General features: G+C 33.0%; 1 protein-coding gene across 3 annotated transcripts in view; it reads right to left on the bottom strand.

The window, feature by feature from the left end:
- Positions 1 to 25,392, bottom strand: part of MEIS2 (Meis homeobox 2) — a 234,108-nt gene that overhangs the window by 203,332 nt on the left and 5,384 nt on the right. For all 3 annotated transcript variants that reach the window (XM_087723142.1, XM_087723139.1, XM_087723130.1), the window contains 2 exons: positions 24,816 to 24,965; positions 14,049 to 14,163 (listed from right to left, as the gene is read on the bottom strand). In XM_087723142.1, the coding sequence (XP_087579268.1) occupies positions 14,049 to 14,163; positions 24,816 to 24,965 (265 nt within the window). The remainder of the gene's footprint in view (positions 1 to 14,048; positions 14,164 to 24,815; positions 24,966 to 25,392) is intronic.

Here is a 25,392-nt window from a genome sequence, read left to right as displayed (position 1 = left end):
GAACCCCTTATAAATATACTTACAAACATGTATCCTATATATAACAAATGTACTTATCAGCTAAATTCTTGTTGAATAGAAAATGCACACTCATTCTTGTTATGAAATCAGGAATAGGCTACCACCTTTTAAAAATAACTTTGACATAAAAATAATACACAACTATTCACAGAATTGTGAATATTCATATTTGTCATATTTAAGAACAACTCATTTCCCTCACAAAGGATGTGCAATTAAATATTAAAAGCATAAAAACAATATTAAAAAATATTTTAAAAAATTAAATTTAAAAGTTGCAAGAGATGGTAAGAATGAATTAAAAGATGGGCTTTCGGTGCACTAACCAAACCTATGGCTACAGGGTCATCTCTATGTCTCAAGGAAGGGTGCAAAGCCATGTTTTTATGGCTGTAAAGAAGGCCGGGAGTATGAGGCTGCCTAATCATTGACACCTGGAAGTGTCAATGGCAGATAAAACTTCTTCCTGGATCATGGCTTCCCTGAAGGCTCAGGAGGATGAAAAGGATCCTATGAGCAAACCAGAAGTGAATAAAAGGGCAGAAGAATAATGGATTCAAAAAAGTATCAACATATACTAGAAAAAAGTGACTTCCGGTTTGCTCGTAGGGTCATTTTTCATCCTCCGGAGCCTTCAGGGAAGCCTCCAGGAAGTCTCTGAAGGCTCCGGAGGGCTTAAACTGGCCCTATGAGCAAACCATAAGTCCTTTCCCGAACTTCCGATTTGCCCATAAGGCCAGTTTTTTGCACTCCAGAGGTTTCAGGGAAGCTCCTGAAGCCTCCGGAGGGCCTCTGGGGGGAGGGAGGCTGTTTTCACCTTCCCCAGGCTCCTATAAAGCCTCTGGAGCCTGGGGAGGGTGAAAAAAGCATGCAGAAAATGGGGGGGATCACCTGTCATGCACGCATGCACGGTGGGAGGGTCGGGCATTGCATTATGGGTGCGGCATGCCCACGCATGAATCCCATGCACTCCCCCCCTTATGGCACGTGAACCAAAAAAGGTTCGCCATCGCTGGCCTAGGAAATAGAAGGCCAGAAGAATAATGGATTCAAAAAAGTATCAACATATCCTTAAAAAAAATGGAAATCAGCTAGGAACTGAAGCTGAAATAAAGGCTGCGTATTTCAACAAGCAATGACCTAAAACATATATTCAGATCAATCATGAAATATTTTAAGGAAAGAAAAATAAAGGTTTTGGGGCAGCTTTTATAATCTCCAGACTTAGTGCCTGGTAATAGTAATAAGACTTACATACTGTTCATTACTCATTACTTATTGCAGTTAGCCCACACAATGCAATACTGCATTCTAACCACTTTGCCACCAGGGTCATTGAATTCATTGAATATTTGGCATTTTATAAGAATTAGGGCTTACATAAAAGCATAATGAAAAGAAGGACTACAGGAGACATGATAGCAGTGTTCCAATATCTCAGGGATTGCCACAAAGAAGAGGAAGTCAAACTATTCTCCAAGACACCTGAGGGTAGAACAAGAAGCAATGGGTGGAAACTAATCAAGGAGAGAAGCAACTTAGAACTGAGGAGAAATTTCCTGACAGTTAGAACAATTAATCAGTGGAACAACTTGCCTCCAGAAGTTGTGAATGCCCCAACACTGGAAGTCTTTAAGAAGATGTTGGATAGCCATTTGTCTGAAACGGTATAAGGTTTCCTGCCTAGGCAGGGGGTTGGACTAGAAGACCTCCAATGTCCCTTCCAACTCTGCTATTGTATTGTACTGTATTGTATTGTGTAAACAGTAATTAATGCTAGAGAGACCTTCTGAGGAACCGTGTATACATTTTGGGTCACAAGTCCTAAGGAATAGTTTTATACCCAAGACACAGTGTGCTGGCAAAGTATAATCTACATCATATCCTAACTTGTTCAGATATGTTTTATCCTACCTCCTTAACATCAACCATTAGTAATTGGCTAATTAGTAATTAGTAATTTAAAACAGTTGTGGTCTGACTCAATATATTAGGTCCTTGTCATGCATATACTACATTGTCACACATACCATTTTAAAAGAATTAAAGTTGTTTTATCACGGACAGATACTTAAAATAACCAAAACATGTTATTATGGTTTGTGCTATATTTACGTTTTCCCAACTACCCCAGAGGTCTGTCACAGAGGGCTGTCAAGTATTATATAGTCAAAAATCAATTGGAAATCGGCATGATAAGACAATGTAAGTTGCCCTGTAATAGCCATAAGACCCTTAAGGCTTATATGGTCCCATGGCTATACGGATTCCTTTCATCTACCACACCATCCTACGGATATCTCATCTCACCTTCCTGATTATTTTAGACATATCTGTGTGTCGTTTGCCTACTACTTTCACTTTAAGCTTAGGGCAGGTGACAGCTATCTTGAATGGAATAAAAACAAGTGAGAGAGACAAGAAGTTCTATTTAGCATTATTTTAATTTTTATTTAATCTGTTAACTAATTTCTAACTGTGTGTTCACATCTAAGTGAAAGATTTATAAATCAATATTATTTCAATGTTCTATATCTAACTTGGCAATTGTGTTTACATTTCTAAATATCTAACAGTTTGGTAGAGGGAAATACAGTGCTGTTTAGATTTTTTTCATTTATGAAATCTTTTCATATATTTACTTATGTGGCACATTTATTTTTAATATTTATTTTAATATTTTAAACAATGCCTATTCTTTATTTAATTTACATCAGAACTTGGAAAGTTAACTTAAGAGTTGCATCTTTGTTTTACAATCTCAGCATTTTTATTTTAACTGAGACATCTAAGTATTTATTTAGAAATTTTACTAAATATTTAGCAAAAAAATTATTCATAAATCCCATATTATTAAAAAAATTAAGAATTTAATTTTTAAATATGGCAAGAGTTGTAAAATATTATGACTCAGAAACAATAAACCATGGTTTCAATAGGACATACACACTTCTTTCTGCGGCTACAGAAACAGCTAATTAGGAATTAGATACATTGCAATATTAACTTGTTTATGGTATAAGAGAGTGTACTTTTGAATGGCTCTTTAATTTGTCCCCTGATTATGATGTTAAAACAGAGCTTACACATCCTTTGCTTGCAAGGTTTGTATTTTTTTTAAAAAGCAGATATCAATGTCATGCTATGATATGCCACAGGAAGCTGAGTCAATTTTGAAAACTTACCTTTCCTTTTGACATAAAATAACAAATGTTTACTGCTATTGGACCCAATTGTTAGCATACTCTCAAAACTATAATCAAGAATATTAGACTGTCCCAGGTTAATATTAAATGTTTCTATGGTGCTAAAACAATTCAGGCTATAGAAATAGATATTTGAAAATCTGCGCTCTGAATGTTTAGCCAAAAAAAAAAAAAGCAAAAATAGTAGGGAAGGAAGGAAATACAGAAGAAAAAGTATGACATTAGCTGTCTGTCATGGGCCATGTTTTTAAATCCAGGACATGTAACACAGCAACAAGAGCTGATCATTTTGTTTAATAACCTTTTGGATTTTTGCCAGATGGTCTCTATTGAGAGTGCTGCAAATAGAGAGAGATGAACTGCATCTAACATGCCACTAGAGCTTTCCTGTAAATGTCTGAGAACCGAATCCAACGAGAATTTAGTCTCAGAGCAGAAAGGATACATTTAAAAACTATGTGCATTAACTATACTTTTCCCCATAGAATCCTCACTTGGCATGAATAATTTACCCACTCTTATGTTAATGGGATCATGAAAGTATCCCTCTGTCTTTAGTGCAGCTATTCTCAGCTTTCAGTAATTACCCCACCCAGTGAAAATAACATGGCTCCTGCATTTGAACATCCTACTAGTACCTGACAATTAGAAAGATCATGGCTGACAGTAGAATGGTCCAAAAAAATGGTCAGAGCCCAAGTTGCCTGAGGGAAATTTTGGGGAAAAGAAATTCCACTGTCAACATTTCTTTAGTTGCTAGAATGAACATAGTAAAAAGAAATAGCATTTCTCCCTCTCTCAGTTACAGTCTTTCTCTCAAACAATATTTACCGATAAAGAGAAAAAAAAGAGACACCTATTATGAGCTAACTATAATTTACAACAGGTAAAATTAAGATTAATTTAAATACAGAACCATAAAAATTAACTTTTTCATATTAATTTATAACAGTCAAATTTAAGACAAATGAAACTGCCAACTTTGGAAGGTTTTTAAATGGTAACAAATAGACAGTTATAAACTAGCTAGTTTTTGACTTCTGCCCATAATGTTAGGTAGTTCAATGTGTTAAAATTATCAGACTGGAACATCTGGGAAAGAAAGCTATGAAACAGCAGGGAATGTAACTGGTTTATTGTTTATCTTTTGTTTATGAGTCAGTATTCCAGTTTTAATTACTGCTCTAAATTAAATCCTAACAGGCATCAGGAGACATCATTTTAGTCAAGTTAACTTTAAAAAAAATTTCAGACATTCAAATACTAGATTTTTCAAATAATTTAACATACATAAGATTAGAAATCCGGGGTGGGGGGGCGGAAATCAACATTTCGGAAAGTACTGAGTTATGGGAGCATTTAGATTTTAATGGTAATTTATAATAGAGCAATTAGAAATGCAAACGTGTCAAGCAGTTTGGATTAGATAGATTTAACATCTTGGAAGATAAGTATTGTACACATGAGCAAATGTATACATAAGAACATCAAATATCAAGGAACATACTACACTCTTCAACTCATTAATATTGTTCAATTATTTTCTTAGAGAAGCCTGATAATAAAACTATTTAAATATATATATTTGTGTGTTTTATCTAATAATAAATGACCATTTTAGGATTAGCAAAGCAGTAAGAAAATAGAAAGTTTAGAAACAGCTTATTCTAGTTGGCATCTGTCATACCATATTTAGATATATTTTAGAAAAGAAGACTCCAGCTTAAACAATAATAATATTCTACTACTTGAAATTTCATGAATATGAAGGAACAAAGAGAATGTGTCAAATCCTAACTATAATTAATAACATTCTCCAAGGTGTGTTTGTATGGATTTTTATTTTATTTTATTTTAAATATTTCATAGTTCTGAATGATGAGCATAAATCTAGCAGCTAAAATTAATCATATTTAAAGAGCTAAATAACCACTAACTTTAATTGTAATGAAAGAGAATTTATTTTAACAATGTAAATAAAAAATGTGCAATAAGCACAAGAAAATTATAATAAACATCTAACTTAAGTGATTAATAATAAGATAAATATACAAAGCACCAAAAGTAAAGTTATGAAGAGTAAGAACTTTAAAAAGGAGGGTAGATAGCTTAATAAATTGTTTATGTCTTTAGCTCAGTTTGTTCTGGCAATTTAATAGTTAATTAGCATGCAGGATGTGTAGTGTGAGCTCAGCAGTTACTGGGCCAACTGTCTCTGTATTTCTGGGAATTCTGCCTATTCACAGTGCAGAGATTGTTCAATTAATGCAAAATGTACAAAATGAATTTTACAAAAATGAATTGCAAAGAAAACCCCACTACAATGATTTTACTACAAAGATGTCAACATCAATTTTTGCTCATGTATAACTAATAATTAAAACAACATATTTCATTTTGCTTATGACAATTTATTTCATACTGGCACATCAAAATATTGAAACACAAAGTTATTTTTTTAATTAATTGCAAATGAACACACACTATTGTTTAAATCACAAAAACACCCAAGCCTGGGAAGAAATAGTTACAGCAAATCAAAGGTTCACCAATAGTCTCCAATGTATAAGCATCTTGTTGCATGGGAAAACACTATTTTTCAAACATCGAGAAGTTTAATCTTACCACAGCTTCCATCCATAGTGGAGGTGACTAATGCATTTAAACATAAGGACAGTTTCTCAATATGAACAAGAAAAAAAATCTATTGTAAAATCTATTTCTCTGCTTTCGTTTATATGTCATGGCTTTCTCATCAAAGGAAAAGAAAGAACAGCAGGACCTGGACAAGACATTGGATACACTTAGTTTTGGAAAGCCAGATCCTAGTGTCCGTGTATGGCAGAAATAAGCTCCATAACAACTTATTTAGCACCCATGTATTTTGACACAAAAACCACTTAGCCCAAAAGTGTGTTGAATCCTTCATCCAGATACCCAAAGTGCAGAAAGGCAGAGGAATGTTATTTTGTTGGGGGGAAAAAGCATAAGACGATCTACATGGGGAATAACAATCTACTTAGGAATAGTGTATTTCTCCTGCATAGCCCAATTTCTACAACATCAACATCAATTGCACTTAGATAAATTAACATGAACTTCATGTACCTAAATCTCAGCATAAGAGTACTCACCTATTGGAAAAATATTTGTTAGAGCTTTTTTTCCCAAGGTGTGTCTTACTATATCAGAAAACAATGTTTTCTAGACCTGAAAATGCTTTACTGCTCAGTCTTCTGGATTGTGACTATTGATATATTACTGTGAATGTTGCATGTTACAAGACACGACAAGTGCTAGCTTACGTCAGTTGCATGCATTTACTAATAAAATGCAACCATTATCAACTACAAGAGAATTAATGAACTGTTGAGGAAAACATTTCTGTTGAGATCTATCTTCCAGAAACCTAGAGTGTTCCAGAGTTATCAAAATATTCATGCTGTTGAACTAATAAAAGACTAAAATGATCTAGTCAGTTTTAAAGACATCTGTAGTGCAATATAAAATTTTACTATATTTTGTTAGTTCTGCAAAAACTGTAATTAGAATTACCGGTAGTTCATTTATTATTTCATCTATTATTATTATAGCAATTAAAAAGAATTAGAACTTTTTATCCTTTATTTTCATACAACAAAACTCTGCCCAAAAATCTTTAGCTTCTTGAAAATAGTCAGATGAATACATTCACAGATACACATGCATAAACAGAATATCTCATTTATACAAATGCTGAGGTTTCAATAGTTAATTAAAAAAATAAAAAATAACCACCTAAGAATGGTATGTCCTTTATTTTTATTTCATGTCCTGGTTATTTTAAGTTTAGATTCCATATTCAGAAAAAGGACAGTTTGTGTTTTAAGTGTATATGGTCATGAATACACCCTGACATTTCTAGTATGCACCAGTTTAAAGAACATGGGATGTATATGTATATGTGTGTATCACTGTGTATGAACTTTATCATATAGCAGATAATATTTTCTAGCATACTTTGGACAAGTGATAAAACATCAAGTTACCCAAGATAATATTTAAGGTCTATTTTAGATACAAATTGACTCACTTATATCTCTTTATCACATTACACCTCTTTAACATAATTTTATATAGAGCGAGCACTATGGCTCAGCGGTTAAAGCTTAGCATCTGGGAAGCTGACAACTACACCTCAGGTTTGAGACCCCAGGCCTTGCATAATGGGGTGAGCTCTCATTATTTGCCCCAGCGCTGCCCGCCTAGCTGTTTAAAATGCGAGTAAATAAATCAGTACCAATTTGGGGAGAAGATAATAGCATTCTGATCATGCCAGACTAATCTTATTGCATTCTTTGATAATGTGACAAAATTAGTGAAGCAGAGGAATGCCGTCGATATAGTTTACTTGGACTTCAGTAAGGCCAAGGTAGACCATAACCTACTACTAGATAAAGTAGAAGAATTTGGGTTAGACAGCATCACCACCAGATGGATTCATAACTGGCTGACCAATCGCACTCAATGTGTAGTCCTCAATGGAACTGCATCTTCATGGAGGGAAGTATGCAGTGGAATACCCCAAGGCTCTGTTTTGGGCCCAGTACTCTTCAATATCTTCATCAATGATTTGGATGAGGGAATAAATGGGGAACTCATCAAATTTGCAGATGACACCAAGCTGGCAGGAATCGCCAACACTCCAGAAGATAGGCTAAAGATTCAGAAGGATCTTGACAAACTTGAACATTGGGCACTATCTAATAAAATGAAATTCAATGGTGAAGACAGTAGGTTCTACATTTAGGCAACAAAAACGAATTGCACAGGATCAGTATAGGTGATACCTTGCTCAACAGAAATAACTGTGAAAGGGATCTTGGAGTCCTAGTGGACAACCATTTAAATATGAGCCAGCAGTGTGCAGCAGCTGCCAAAAAAGCCAACACAGTTATAGGCTGCATAAGCAGAGGGATAAAATCAAGATCACGTGAAGTGTTAATACCACTTTATAATGCCTTGGTAAGGCCACACTTGGAATACTGCATTCAGTTTTGGTCACCACGATGTAGAAAAGATGTGGAGACTCTAGAAAGAGTGCAGAGAAGAGCAACAAAGATGATTAGGGGACTGGAGAGTAAAACATATGAAGAACAGTTGCAGGAACAGGGTATGTCTAGTTTAATAGAAAGAAGGACTAGGTGAGACATGATAGCAGTGTTCCAATATCTCAGGGGTTACCACAAAGAAGAGGGAGTCAAACTATTTTCCAAGGCACCTGAGGGTAGAACAAGAAGCAATGGGTGGAAACTAATCAAGGAGAGAAGCAACTTAGAACTGAAGAGAAATTTCCTGACAGTTAGAACAATTAATCAGAGAAACAGCTTGCCTCCAGAAGTTGTGAATGCCCAACACTGGAAGTCTTTAAGAAGATGTTGGATAGCCATTTGTCTGAAACGGTATAGGGTTTCCTGCCTAGGTAGGGGGTTGGGCTAGAAGACCTCCAAGGTCCCTTCCAACTCTGCTATTGTATTGTATTGTATTGCACCTCGGCTTATAATCATGCTGGCCACATGACCAGAATGCTGGCTCCCTCAGCTAAGAAATGGAAATGAACATTACCTTCGTAATGTTTGTGCCCTATGGAATGATCTCCCCGTTGAGATCCGGACCCTTACCACCCTTCTGGCCTTCCGCAAAGCAATTAAGACCTGGCTGTTCCGGCAGGCCTGGGGCTGTTGAATTATCCAGCCCCATCCGAGGTTACGACTGTTGTTGAATTTTAAATTGCTGTTTTTATTTTTATTTTTGTACCCCCTCCCCTGCTTATTGTTAGCCGCCCTGAGTCTTCCGGGAATAGGGCGGCATATAAGCCAAATAAATCAAATCAAATCAAACCTTCTAGAGTCAGATATGATTGGACAGGGGAAATCTTTACCTTTATGCAATTTCATATTTGGGTTGAATTTTCAGTCATATGCTGCTTTTAACACCTACACAACTGTTCTGTTACTTTTATATTTCTTAACATCATTCTTCTATCCTGATTTGATGGCCTATATGCCAAGGACTTTTCTAAATCGAAGAAATCCCTGTCGAATTAGAATAGAATAATTTTATCAGAACCAATATTAGTAGGAGAACACATTTCCTAGCTCCAACTTTAGAAAAGAACCAAACCCTTCAAATTTGGAAAAGCTAATTCTTCCCTCAAAACAAATTAGGCTAAAAAATCAAACACCTCATTTAGCCACCTAAGATAAACATTGGACATGGAAAAACTCTGCCTCTTGAAATATCTAGCAGTCAGCGGTAATAATCTGAATTCATTTATTAAAAGATTTTATTCATACTTGTCCTATATCACTAGATGGGGGAATAAAAATGAAGAAAACAATTTTTAAAAATCTACATACAAGAAAAATCTGCGATGTGAACTAACTACTGAATGAAGTAGCTACAAAATGGATCAGTTAACTATTTTGCTTCAGCTTGTTGAAACAATGTTTCAACAATCAGTCTTTACAGTAGAAGGCAATAATTGTGTTCATATGGCTAATTTAATTTTCTATTTCTATTCATCTCAGATTTGGTAATTAGAATTTTTTCATCATTACCTAAGGAAACTTCAGTGACATTGGTTGGAACAAAATAAATGGGAGTTTAAAGGACTGATCTGTACATCAAATTTCATCCTATCTATGATAATAATAGACATATTGTGGTGCAAGTACACAGCCAGATGCTTATCTATTATCATACTCATTGTGAATACCAGTGTTTTCTTCCACATGTGGCTATCCCTTACTGAATCAGGAGAAAATGTTGCTTTCCAATTACTGTATTTCTTGTTTTAAACATAATAAAGATGTGTCAGATTCGGAAAGGGGAATAGAGGGTGTAGGAGAATAGCTCTTAAGTATTTTTAAAACCTAGTAAATCTTGAGAGGCCTTCTGAGCACAAAACTACTAGAAGATTGAGTACTTATTATATCTTTATATCATCAAGCATATAGCAAGTATTATTTAATGACTTTGCACATGGAAAGTCCACACAATTTTAAAGGTATAATCAGACTGATTTTATATTTTCATATATAACTCTTACTTGGTCACATCTAAAGTACCCAATAAAGGACATAATAATCTAAGGGAAAACATAACCATCACCACAGTATACACAGAATATCTTAAGCAGTGATTTTGCAATGACATTTTACTTTATTTTATATAGGGAAAGGATAATCTATTGCCCTTAAGACATACATATTCTCTACCAAACAATTAGTTGGATAATAAAGCTGCACATACCTTTTGAAAGATTGATTTGGATTTTATGCATATATAGTACTGCCTAGCAAAATCTCGGAGTATTCCTTTCTTCTCCCCTTCTTACAGTCTTTTTCTGCTATCTCTCTTCCATAACTCAACTAACCCAACAGAACCAGCCAGTTTTAAATTTCAGTTGGGACCTCAGTGACCTGTTAATGAATCTACAGAGAGGAGGAAAAACTCACTGTGTTGAGTTATGCCTGGTGTTGCTAGCTGACTAGGAGTCAGAAATGCTTGAAGCGTTAACGTAATTGGAAGAATGTGAAAAATGAAGCGTTGGGCTCCTGAGCAAAGTGAAAGGTCAAAGCAAGACTTACACAAAACAAGTCTTTGGAAGATGGCCTCATTATACCATTAAAACAGTTTCTTTCCTCCCTTGCCCCCACCTAGTTTTTTTCCTTTGTAAAATGTTTTAGTGTTTTGTTTCTATTAATAATTTTAAATAATCTTTCTAGTTTATAACTGATCAAGTTAATAAATGCATACAGGGAAAAAAGCAAGTATATTTAACTTTTTGATCTTACATAAAATAATATATCTGAAACAATTTTGCCTCTATGATTTGAACCATGATAAAGCAATAGGTGGTACTAATACTAATGCAGCCATTATACTATTATAATGTATGGAAAAGTTTACTTAAACAACTAAGATGAGTTGCTAAAAAAAAAACTTATAGAACCCAGCTAATATAATTTGAATTATCTTTCACTGAAGAGTGGTCAAAGGCTTTAACTCTTCCAATACCAGCACTTAAATTCATTCCATTATACTTTTCATTTCACTTTTTTTTTCATTTTATAAGGGTGCACTGTAGCTTTTTAAATAAAATATAAATATTCTTTATAATTTTTCCATTTATAAATGATGATTTTGGCAATAAACTTTGTTATGTTCTCCCAAGTTATCAAGTACCATATGTGTATCTGGAATATAAATGTAGAAGATTCAACTATTCCAGTATTGTTCACCTCCTCATGATACTCATACAATGAATATATGCAATGAGAAATCCATTAGGGATTTATAATGTACAATAATATTTGTTTTATCAAACTATAAAATCTGGGAAAGCAAAAGATGTGATGGCCACAAATAAACAGAGAATGTGTATAGAACAGATAATAGTGTATTAGAAGTCAAGAAGACTAAAGTATGATGAAAAAGGCTGACAGAGAAAGATAGAAACTCTAATATTTGCTTATCAGTGTATCATAATGCAGCACTAACCATTTTATATAATTCATCCCAAGGAATTTTGATTGATGCTTTAGTTGCCAAGAAAATTGCAAGGATTTGTGTGTGAAATCACCATAGTCATGTTCAGCTTGAAGGAGGTTTTACCTTTGGAATCCTATAGAAAACTCCTTTAAACAACCCATTCCCAGCATAGCCAATGGAATTGGAGTTGGCCAAGTCTTAGGGATAAGACAAGCAGGGTTTGAAGATTTAAACATAAAATTAAAAAAAAAAAAGCTTAGATTTCCACATTCTTGATGTATTAAATTAAGTAACAAGGTAACTGTCTAGGTTTGGAAAAGCACACTCTAGATGAAAAATATTTCCTTCTGAACATAATATAAATACTGTTGAGTCATTACTGCATCTGACTCAAGTCAATGGAAAATTTTAAAAACTAACAACACGTTCAAAGTAGCCTTTTAAAAGTTAGTTTTAAAGAAAATGGATCTTTTCAACCAATGACTGATTTTATTACAACGAGCCGGCATACAATCAATTGATATGGCACCCATTATGCAGATATATAATTCCTAGTTCCATCATTCCAATCCAGAGTATTTCTCCAAGCCACTAGGAAGATATTTTTCCTGAATGGGTCATAGCAGCTTGTGTCTGCATGTGATTTGAATCAGGGCCATTCCTTGAGGCAAGATTTAAATACCTTCTGTGCCGCATCATGGCTCAGACCCAAATCACACCTTTTAATATGTGGCTGTATACCTTAATCTAAGCTTTCCCACAACTGCCTCTAGTCTTGGAAAGAGAAGAGAAAAAATACTGGGCAAATATTACTAAGGATGGTCCTGATTTCTGGAACAAAAATAAACAAGCACAGAGTATTTGTTGCTTTAGGACATGAAAACTTACTCCTGATGAAGGTAAATAGCTATTAATCTAATTTAGTGAGTTCATCATGGAGTTCATCCAGGAATTATACATAATCACAACACTCATTTGTTTTTAAATATACATAATCATATATATATACATATGCACACATATATATATATATATATATATATATATATATATATATATATATATATATATATATATATATATATATATACACACACACACACACACACACACACACACACACACATATATATATGCATCAATAATCTACTTTCCAAAAAGAAGTTGACAACATTGAAAAGATGTAGCACAGTTTTGAAGAAACTAGATTAAAAACACTGGGATGTTAGCAAATATCTAGTTTAATCTTTGCAAAAAAGATGAATAGCTAAACTTTAAGGGGTTTTTTTCTGTTAAGTTGAATAATTAAATATGATTTTTTTAAAAAAAGTTAATTATGCAAACTGGAACTATTGTCAATAAAGTGTTAAATTGGATTCCAATCCCAATTTAACAGGGAGCAAATCCTATTTGATTCAATGTGACTTATTCGTGAACAACTATGAATATCACTGTCCCATTAAGTGTATAAAATGTTCATGTTACCCATGTTAAAGTAAGATTATAATTATAACGGGTACAATGCCTGCATCTTATACCGCAATCCTAAAAATGTTAACTGACATAACTAATTTATTAGAAATTGATATAACTAATACAAACTTAACATATTTCCAAATAAAGTAGGGTAGGTTGAAATATTAAGTGGTAATCCACAAGCAACTCATTACAAAAGAAATTCTTAATTTTATTAGAATACTTTAGTATAAAATCTACTGTCAATTTCAAACCATTCAATAAATGCATTTTTTGTGTGGATGAGTCAAAATTGTTTTTGTTTTCTCCCTGTACTGGGTTAAGAAGAACATTTCAACTGGCTTGAAAAGCCTTTTTTCAGTTGACTGTAATATTTTTCTATTTAGAGACTAACGTGAATTGCTGCACCACAGCTGGGGTGCATGTCTGCCATGATATTTACTTATACCACACATGCACACACACAGAGAGAGAGAGAGAGAGAGAGAGAGAGAGAGAGAGAGAGAGAGGAGAGAGAGAGGAGAGAGAATCCTGTAGATAACCAAATTTGTAAAGGAATTGGCAGAACTAATCAATTGTTATTGCAAAGCTTGTTTGAAGATTAGATATTTGGCTTTGAAATAAAAATAAAATACAGCTAAGATGGTTGAAAAAAAGGAAACAAGTGTCTCCCTAAGTTACAGCTGATTACATTGCAAGCCTGCCATTCATGTGTTTACACTAAGGCAGATGTACTGATATAATAAAAGACACTGAAGTTATTTTAGTCATGCCTACTTTGCACAGGGAAAAAAAAGCTTGACCTTTTACCTTGCTCACTGCTGTTGTCTCCACTCTGGGAAGCATGGCCCCCACTGGAAGGCCCTGGTGTGCCTGCTGAGTGCGTTGACGTTGCATCATCATGATCTCTCCAAGAGGAAGGATTCTGGTTTCAGAATGTCCATTTTTTCCCACAGTTATCATTCCAATAGCAAATCGAGGAAGGGAGGTTGGGAAGCCAGAAAAAAAGTAGGCAGGTTAGCATTTGCAAATATTCCTAAAATTCAGACACTGTTCAGAGGCAAATGATTAGTGATGTTGCAATCCTAAACCATTTTAACTAATAATAATATTTTAAAGTTCTTCTCCTTAAAAGAGTTTTTAAAAAAACTTTTCATACTTTTAACAACCAGTTGGTCAGTTAAGGAAATATTTTAATATTTTATATGTATATGGTCACAAAATAATTCCATAGATGAGCCTATGAAGGCATATTAAGTTCAATAGCAATTATTCCCAAGCAAATCAATATATGATTGTTCTCTAGTTCTGATAATAAAAAGAAAATCACTAGAACTATTCAAAAACACAGCTGAGCTACTACCTCTCTTTATTTCAGTTTTTGCTACCAAATTTGCAGCAGGGTATTTTTTTCTAATATGGTGTGGGAAATTAATAATTATAACACACACAAAAATTATATTTTTTCTCTATTATAACATATATTACAAATAATACCCTAAACAAAATATACCTAATACGGAAGGTGGATGATGCTTTTAAAAGATTATACAGCTAAAGGCTAACTAGATATGTAAGTTTAAATGGTCATTTGCAATATATCCTTCTCTAACCTTTCTATCTGATATATAATGGCAATACATGAATGAATAATCATTGAAGATTTGGCAAATCTTTCCTATTTCTACAGTAGTTTAGTAATATAATTCCCATTTAAAAAAAAATATTGATCATCGGTTTTCCTGAAGAGAACTGCTATTTAAAAAGATACACGAAGAAAGCTGAAAGTTGCAGCTAACTGCTACTTCACTAAGCATATTCTCCTCCTGGTCCTCCTCCCTTTTCCTGATCATTCCCAATACCCTGCTGTTGCTTAAAGGAAAACAGGAATTCTACTGTACAGGAAAAGCTTTATCAGCACCACATGAAGGCAGGCAAGGGATGGAATTTCCTCCAGCAGAAAAGGAGAACAAGAACACATGCAATAGATCAGACTTAGAGCTGAACTTCCATTGCTTGTCACCTATCCATGACAGCTTAAATTAAGGACATCCTAACAAGAAGCACTTTTGTAAAATATTCTATATTCATGGAAATATCATGAACCCTAAGCAATTCCACAGAGAAGGCATCAATATTTACTTTGCAGTAAACTTCAGCATCACCATCAACAACTACATCTAAACATTTAGAAAATTTAGAAAAATACCAATCCTTTCAAGCCTGGAGATGGAAAATAACCCCAATAACCAAAACTTTTTACTGACTCCCCCCAAATTATTGCATTTTGAACCAAATGCTTAATTACTTAATTAATTACCAGGTTAGAAACTGAAGCTCAAGTTATCATCTTTAAACAAAGTTCTAAATAATTTCTTATAAAAATATCAAGTAACACTTGAAAAATCATAATCCAACACTAAATTGAATGGGTATTAATGTCTAAGCAGTGAAAGAGAGATAAATGGAAACAAATAGTTAATAATAACTACACAACTTTCTTACTTAGATAAATAGAACAATCTACAAAAATAAATCAAAATTGAAATACTGCATTAAAAAATAATTTCCGATCAAACTAATTTTGCCTAAATCAATTTCCACATTACAGAAAGTCACATTGAAAAATAAAAAAATGCTATAATTAAAAGTAATACTCTTCAAATTAATATTTTCCTCCCACAATATACGAAAATACTACCATACTGCAAGCTCAGGAAGATTTAAAATAAAAGAAAAAGTTGAAAGAATCCGAAATGTTTCGATTTTATGCTTATATCTATTATGTGTGTCTATATGGAGACACATAGAAATGCATACACATGTGTATATACATATACACAAGACTATTTCAAAAAAGCAATGTTGATTAGACTTCAGGAAAACTTATATGGAAATAAAGTCACGATCAAGCAAGTTTCTGTGCAGTCTCGATTAAACAGATTGAGCCTAGGAGCTCCTCTTTTTATCTCTGAGTTAGGAAACCACTCAAATAGCTTCAAGCTGAAGGCAAACAGCAGACAGGAGCACTTTAGCCCTCTGCAGCCTCTCTCAGCGTCAGCTGTTTGCCGGATGGTAATCAGATAAAGAGTTAGAAGAAATACATGAAAAAGGTAACAAAACAAAAGCCTGGCATGCATTTACTCCTGCATCATCATGTTGAAAGCTGCTCTTTATAAAATTTATAAAACAATATTTTCCTAGGACACATATTTCAGACACTATAATGTTATGTTATGTTCTTCAGGTTTTCTTAAAAGTAGCTTCTGTTGAAAGTCCTTAGTTCACTATTAAAGTTTTAGAAATTTATCCAGTTAACACCTTAAGTTTTAAGGCACATGTTAACCAAAACCATACAGTAGGAAAAATCAGGTGTTTCTGGTTTATATAAGGACATTGAGTGAAACTTCTTGCAGCAGAAATAATTTGCTTTTTATACCTTCACTCAGAGATCCAATCTCAATTAGAAGGAGGGTATGGTGGCTACTTACATTGATAGCCATTTAGGGGGGGACCCTATAACTGCCTTTTATTCTTTCAAGAAAATAATAGCAGGGGAAATTGGGAAGAATATATGGAATATTTGTGTTTCACCTTCAACTTCCCAAGAGTTCCCTAAGTCTGTCTGACATTAGGTTTGGCCAAAACCCATATTCTGTCATTCATTTTTAGTATATGCATATGCATAATTTGAGAGCATTACTCATGACCAAATAGTTTCATCCACAAGTTAATGGCAACAATGAGATATTTTATTCTGGGTATGTATTTCCATAGAACTATTTAATTAAATTTGGGCACAGATCATTTATTTATTTATTTCATTAGATTAATATGCTGCCCCACTACACAAAAAATTAAAGTCACCCTAGGGATACTTAAGCAGCAAAATAACTTTCTAATTTTAATATAGTAGGCCAATAGTGTCCTGCCAGAATATTTAGCTTCTTTCATCAGATTGTATGCTATCATGGCATTTTTTCTTGATTTACTTGAGAGAATGTAGTATGGGGCAAGTTTTGTGAGAGAAGAGTAACTGGAAAATAGTCTATATGCTGAATTCAACTGGAATCAACTTTTCCTGTATAACCACTAGAGTCCTGAAGAATTTATACTTCAGTATTATATTAAAAATCTGGTTAAATTTAAATATAATAGCACATACCATATACATCATCTCAAACAACATATACATACTGAGCTGAAAAGAACATAAGCTTGTAACCAGAAAACAACCTTACATACTTATGAAGATAGAACTTCAGTATAAAAGTATGCTGAAACATTCAGAAAACAACTTAGCATATGAAAAGCTACTCAAAAAGTCAACTCGCATTATCTAACTATCTTTTGGAAATGGCTTGTTTAACCTGAAACTAATGTTTAATAGCAATGCAGATGTTAAGGGGAGGTTGGTACTTTGATCATCCATATTCTTTAAATTGTTATTCCAACCAATAGCTTAAAAATGGGACAGCGTAAGAATTGGATTAAGACACAGCAACTATTTATTTAACTTTGTACATAATATTATGACACATATTTAAACAGTAAAAAAGTATGAATATGTTGAATTGAATCACCAGCTGAAGTGCCATGTACTATGGAATGCAGAGTTCACATGTATCTATTCCCAATAGTTTTAATAATTGGGAGTCAAATATGGCACTGCTCTTGCTCTTATCTAATTGTGTTAAAGAGCAGTGTTACCAGGAGCAGAGCAGTAATACTGAGTGGCACACAATAGAAGGAGATGGAAAATAGATACAAGAAGCTAGGTCTCCAGGGGCAGTATTTTCTATTTGCTGGGCTAAGACTCACAGCTGATAATGCAAGTTGTAATTAATATAAAAGCAGGAGACAATATGGGGAAGGCTTGTACTAGCAGGGCCACAGGAGATCACTCTGCAGCTATCTACTGTTTCTCATTATGTATACAGCTTTTCACAGAAACACAACTTTGCCAGTATTTTTCCCTTGAAAGTTTTTAAAAAATGATTTAGCACCATCATTGGATTTTGCAAAATCTAGAGAAGAGCAGGGAAAGGACAAGAGTCTCTAGGCATATGAAGCAAATGTACTGCGTACTGTTTTGCTGTTCTTACAAATCTAATGGACATTTTAAATGTTTTAATTCCTACATGCTTTTTTAAAAAAAGAAATGAAATATTTTCAACACAGACCTGTTTTATAATAATTATTTATTAACATTCCTTAGAGGCATGTGATTGTTTATATGCTTGAATACTGGTCACTCATCTTGTACAATGCCAAGGTTAGTGATTTAATAAGCCTCAAACTTCTGTGTAAATGACAGCTTACACAGATACAGATGGATTAACTCTGCATTCCTTATGCAACCCAAACTTTCACTGGGCAAAATCACTTTAATTATGCAAGGGGCCCCTGTGGGGTCGATTCTGATCTCACACTGTTTTTATAGTAGTACAACTCAATTTTTCATTATGAAATTACTTGTATTTCAAAATAATATTCTATTTAACTGTCTACCTATCTATATTGCTACAAGCTAGTCAGTAAATAGTTGGAAGAAGATAGAATCAATTGATTTTGATGGGCATTTATATGCAAAAATAAAAATAGCTCTCTTATCTACGGCATTCATAAAACTTTCTGATAGAAAAAGAAGCCTTCTCTTCTTTTAATAAACAAATTAAGAAGACATAGTACTGTAGTAAAGTACAGGTTGTGTACTAGATTGCACTTAGTTATTATAAATCAATTTTGTATATAAAAACATCAACACTTTGACATGGTATTTTGACTATAGGTTAAATACATTTCATTTCATCTAAAGCCTAAGCATAAACTATATAAGATCTCATATCATCTAAACAGTACTGAGAACACCAGCTGAATGACACAATTTACCTAAAAATTTAGTTCCAATTACTAATATATTACAGAACAAGATTGTTATGTGATACCTTATGAAAATATAATCTATACTCACATTAAAACATTGTAAAATACAATATGTAAAATTTCAAAACTGCTGGCATAAACAGTGCATTTATAAAAAATCTTGGTAAGAAAATATACAGATTTAATACACAGATTCAAACATACACATGAACACAAACATAATCCCACTTAAATATAAATAGCTTAATCTGATATTATATAACAGAGCAATCTTAGGCATGTCTTTTTAGAAATAAATCTCACTTAGTTTAGTAAAATTTCTCATGTATCTATCCATAAGACTGAAGCACTTATAACATACATATTAAAACAAGATCATCTTTTAGATAAAAATCTGCAAGAATAGTCCTTTTATACCACATATTAATGTAATTTTCTTTCACTGTACTTACTTTTACAAGTATCTTATACCATACGTGAATCAATCTCTACAAACCTCTACATATGTAGTATGTTTTCTTGTGAATTTAAGATTTCAAATGATCTAACGTGAGCTATGTGGATAGAAAAGTTACATCTGCTTATTCATGAATGTGGACTCTTTCTACTTGCATCAGCCTTTTTTCTTATTACAGAAAATTACCTTTTATATTGATATTGAACAGTATTCAAAAGAGTACTTTTCATGTACAGTATTCCTTCATTACACAATAGAACTAGTAAAAATAAGCTGAAAGATAAACAAATGCCAACATAAATGCAGTTTTATTTCAGTTAAATTGTAAATACGTTACTTGATGAAGCATTCCAGACACTACAGGAGAATTTTTTACTACATTTAAGATGCTAACAACTGAGATCTAAGTGGGAAAGCATTATAATATCAAATTTAATGTAGAGAAAGAATTTAGTGAAATCAAGTTAATTTTATGAAGATTGTTAGACAATGTGCTAGCTATCAAATCTGTTATTCTTGGATAACAAACACTAGATGACTAGTATGGTAAATATAAAACCAGCAACTTTACAAGCTTCACCCTATGAGCAATGGAATATAGCATACTATTTTGACTGTACAACTGATTACATCTCTTTGTATATTTTACACAGTATGATCACTGGAAAATAGTATAGTCTTGTAGCTACCTACTTCTCAATAATCCTACTGAAAAATATTACTTTTAAGCAATTCCTCCTTCTCGCCAAAGGTTTGTAATGATTGTACTGTAATGATACAGTAAATAGAACTGCAACTGTGAATTGCTTCACAGAATCTGTATGAAGCAGAATCCATATAAGTACACAGTTATGTTTGTTAATTTGTTTTCTGTCCTAAAAATAATAAAGTATAAGGACATTAAGACCTGATCTCACATTCCTGGCAAGTCTAACATTCCACAAATTTGTGGCTCATTGGAGAGAAAGCCTTTTGAAGGAATTGCTGTTTATATCTTTAAAATAAAATCTAGAAATCAAAGCTGAGCAACTACAACAAAAGTATATGAACTATATAAGTTATTTATTTTAACATAGTATTGTTTATTGGATACTAGAAAAATTGAGCCATCCCTAAAATATTGTACATGGCATATTTCTCATTCTGCTGTGGCATCAATATATTGTTCACATTTGCCTTAAATTTTTACAGACCTTTGTGCACAGCACATATTTAGCTTTAGTTCAAATGTGAAAATAGTTTTATCTATGAAATATAAATATAAAATCTTCTTCAAGTCAAGTCCTACTCTGAGTAACTTCATGAACACAGAAAATATGGAATTGTCTTGCCAAAAAATATGAGTTTGTCATTGCCTTCCTGAATTTTCCCTCTGCTTGGTCTAAGTTATAGTTTCTGGGTGGTCTCTCATCCATGTACTAAACAAATTTGACCCTATCTAGTTTTTTTTTAGATCAGTCAAGGTTGACTAGGTTCTGTGATAAAGGTGTGAAAATCTACAAGCATTCCTGAATGTATATATACTTAAATAAGAGTTTAAGCAATCAGTGCTGGCTCTGTTTTCAAAAACATTTTAAAATTCTCATTTTTGTAAATGAGTGTGACTTGAGCATCTTTAATACAAACTAACAAATACTTTGTAAACTGATCTTCAAAGTACATTCCTAGAAAGTCACTATCTCTTGCTTTAATCATCCAATATAAATCTAGAAAACCCTGCTTTACAGGTCTAGTGTAAAGTATTTTAAGGATTTAGAAACTGTTCTTTGGATTATTATAAAGAAAAATAGTGTGAATGAATCTATTCCAAATATTCATTTACATAACTGGAATATATATACTGGCATAGTCAAGGCAGAACAAGAATAAAAATCTCCTGCTATCAGTCTTTACTTCCATTTTGAAAGATCTCAGCTATGAATTAGGTATAGGCCATTTTCTATTATCCTTTTCTCAGATCATTAACAAATGTAATAAAACAAGTTGTAATGCTATCAGTGTTATATGAAAAATCCCTTGAAATAGGATTTCCACGAAAGTGTGTGTGTGTGTTTGTGTGTGTGTGTGTGTGTGTGTGTAAAATTGTTAACTACTTGTAAAGAATCTAAAAAATACATTTAAAACTATATGAATAATGGTTAACTGAAGTCAAGGTTGAGGAATCTTGAGTTCATATATATGCATACATGTGACAGTGATAAATTGCATTCCTAAGAAGCACAAGTCAACAATGTCTACAATAGTATTTTATCTGGTTTATTTCAGTTATAGCACATTTCCACACATCTACAACTAACACTTGAGTGCAATAAAAATATATGAGAGCATTAAAAATTCAAACCGTAATTATGGAGTTTATATTTACTAACTATGCCACAGCATACATCAAATATAGCAATTTTCTGTAACTAACAGTATCCTAGCCTTTGACTAGCAAAGTTCCTGGACAACTTATTATAGAAGAATTAACAATAATCAACAGTACCATAAAATAACATTGTGTGCATTTTATTGTTATCAGAAAGACTGCCTTTTTACATAAAAGCTAATATTTTTGCCAAAATGAAGCCTTTTAACTAAATTATTTTTTAGCAATGCAGCAATCTACAAAGAGACAAAAAATATTTGAACACAGGAATCTCATTCTGATTAGCTCCTCTGACATTTCCTTAGTTTGAGCTATACCATAGTATATAACTTTCAACCACGTTAGGACCCAGTAAACTGCTACTACAGTTACTATATTGCAGTTTATCTATAACCATGAACAGAACAGAAAAATAGAAATATTGGAATGTCAATTATTTTTCACAAACTGTCCTTTGCACAAAAGGGGCTTTGGCCCAGAACAAATTAAAACATCTTTAAAGCTATAAATTCATAGTCAGTCAAGTATTTCAAAAGTAAATACAGCCATAAGAAAGACCAAAACAATGGTCAGGAGTTAATACATAGAAAACACCATGCCATCTTGTGTCCTTAAGTGGTTTATCATAACACCTGCACCACGCTTCACCAAATGAGACATAGCCGTAGGCTGTATTTAAATATGCATATCAAAGCAAGCAAAAATAAATCTTGAATAGCAAATTAAAGAAATGCTCATGTTTATCCATTATAAGTGTCAGGTAAAAATCCACAAATAAACAAGATTATTCTAGATTTGTATATGCTTATTAAAATTTCAAAATTCATTACTACTGATTATTAATAAAGTATTACACTTTATATTAATATGTATCCATGTATGTATGAATGTGTACATTATTCTTATTATGTGTACCTTTATCAAATGTATCCTTAGGGTGATGTTAACATACATATCTAATAAGGCACAATTCCCAAATGCATCTCAGTGATATAACTATTAATTTCCCAATTGGTGTTCTGGTTCCACAAATTATTAGTTCCTTCAAAAAAAAAGTATTAGGGTGCTAAAGTAAGAATAGTAGAACCCAAATGTCTAGAGCCCATTGCCCTATTATTTACATAGGCTTTAAATAATTATAACTATGAAAGTGATAAACTCTGACAGGTTTAGGACAGGTTAACATATTTGCCTAAATTTGCTCTTTTACTATTGGAAGGTTGGAAAATATTATTTTCTCTGAAGATGGTTATATTATAAAATGTGAGTCCCCTGAAACCTCATTTTATCACTATAGTTGAATTTGAATATTTTAACAGAGCACTTCAAATTGGCTTGAGCACTCACCATCTGCTCGAGCCCTAAACAGTATAGTTTATGTAATCTCCTTTAATATAAACAACAGCAAGGTCCATTTCTACACGTCCACTTAAAACAAACTTACACTAAAAATGTTCTGGGAAGACATGCAATATGTGTGTGTGTGTGTGTGTGTGTGTGTGTGTGCACGCACGCACGCGCGCGCGCACACACACACACACACACACACACATATATTTGGCTCTTTCAGGATGCCGTCCATTTCAGGTCTAATGATCCCATAGTTATGTATGCCCTGATTTTAGTTTTAAATAATAAATATTTTAGAAACTATGATATTGCTTTATAGGCCTTTGTAGCTATAAATGATATAACAGAACTTTGAGGAAACATTCAGTGTTTCCTTGCTTATATGCTTTGATAGCAATAATTATAAAATGTCATGAAATCTCCACATGGCGATTTCCAAAGAAACAAAACAATTATATTTATTTAAATATAGAAATGGTCTGTAACAAATTAATATTTTTCTGTGGTTATTAAGTATTGTCAACAAATATAAAATAATATTTAACTTTCCGCCATATTTTGAAAAGAAAAGGAAAACAAATAGAAAATATTCTTTATTTTGGATCTACTTTTCAGAGCAGACCAAAACTTATTATAGATTCTTGTACATAGCACAGGAATTCCTTTGTCAAGTTAGAATAATGTTCCTTCTATGTTATTCTTAGTTTCTACCGCTTGTTATGAAGTTATTTACAATGCCTATGTAAACTCTCCTCTCTACACTCTTAGAAATAAGGTATTATTCACACTTGAACACTATGTGTCTATTTATACATTCCTAAAGTAAATATACTTATTAACATACGTAACAGGTTTTCATAAGCATTTCTATAAAGCATAACAGCTCATGTAAAATGCCATTCCCAGACATATTTGTGCATATTCAACAAAAACAACTCACTGAGCTACTACTAAAGTGTTAAAACCAACGGCTAATGTGTAGTTACTCAGTCATAATTATTTGCAGCTTCTAAAAGGTTTTGTAAATAATTGGCATCTCAAGATTATTGAAATTTATTATGAAGCTTCAGCCACTTGGCAACATGTGCAAATTTCAGTGATAAGTTGCAATAGAGAAAGTAGTGCTGTTATTTATAACTTTGGTTCAAATTAATACACAATAGCTAATAATTCTGCCTGGATAAAGTATGGAAGAAATCCCATTTTTAAATAGCTGAATAACTTAAATTTGGGTTTTTTTGTTACACAGCAGAAAATATTGCTTATTTTTACTAGACAGTTTGTCAACTCTTCAATGTGTCAATGTTGTAAACTTTACATGACTGAACTTAAACTTCTCAGTAATAAAATATAAAGTAATATTCTTCCATCAGAAACTTAGATTTAAACAATAGCTCTGTAACAGGTAACAGAGGTGAATTTAAAGTAAACAATTTCAATAGACAGGTAATGGTAAGAAAATCCTTAATTAATAACAGTCCGATAAGAACCATTACAAATTATTGAAAAGACTTACATGGTCAGCTAAATTTGTGGATGATCCTGAGAGTTCTTCATGGTCAGATTTGGAGCTGCCATCTCTTTCATCAATAACTAGGTCTATGGGCATTTTGCCTTTAAGACAGCTAATGTACCGATGACAGAAATTATCACACAATTCATGAACCTGAATGTAACATTTAAATAAAGAAAGAGAAAAAAGAGATGCATTTTTAAAAGAGGGAGAAAGCAAAATTTCTAGACTGCAACTTGATCTCCCCCCCCCCATTAAAGCAAAAAGCACTGTGATCTACTATTCCAAGAGTAACTCTAATTAAGAGGCATATAGTTGAAGCAAGGAAACAATAGAGAAATTGTTGCAGCACATATTATTCCCCAGAGACTTGCTTGAGCAACAAGTTGGGGGATGCACAGCTATTAAACGTTAGCCTATTCTATAGATAGAAGAAAATCCGATTTGAGGATATTATCAGAAGTACTGAGATCTGGATAAATAAAACATAAAAACATAGGGAGTTCAGCCAAGAAAAGTGAAGGAAAGGAGGTGGGAAAAGACCAGTGTATATATTTTGAAATCTCTGGAAGAGTAAGAA

Source organism: Thamnophis sirtalis, unplaced genomic scaffold (assembly GCF_051295495.1).
Source record: "Thamnophis sirtalis isolate CommonGarterSnake01/CBP01778 unplaced genomic scaffold, rThaSir2_p1.2 scaffold_1, whole genome shotgun sequence".
Lineage (NCBI taxonomy): Eukaryota > Metazoa > Chordata > Lepidosauria > Squamata > Natricidae > Thamnophis > Thamnophis sirtalis.
The sequence above is the reverse complement of the archived record's forward strand: the minus strand, read 5'-3'. Positions and strand labels throughout refer to the sequence as shown.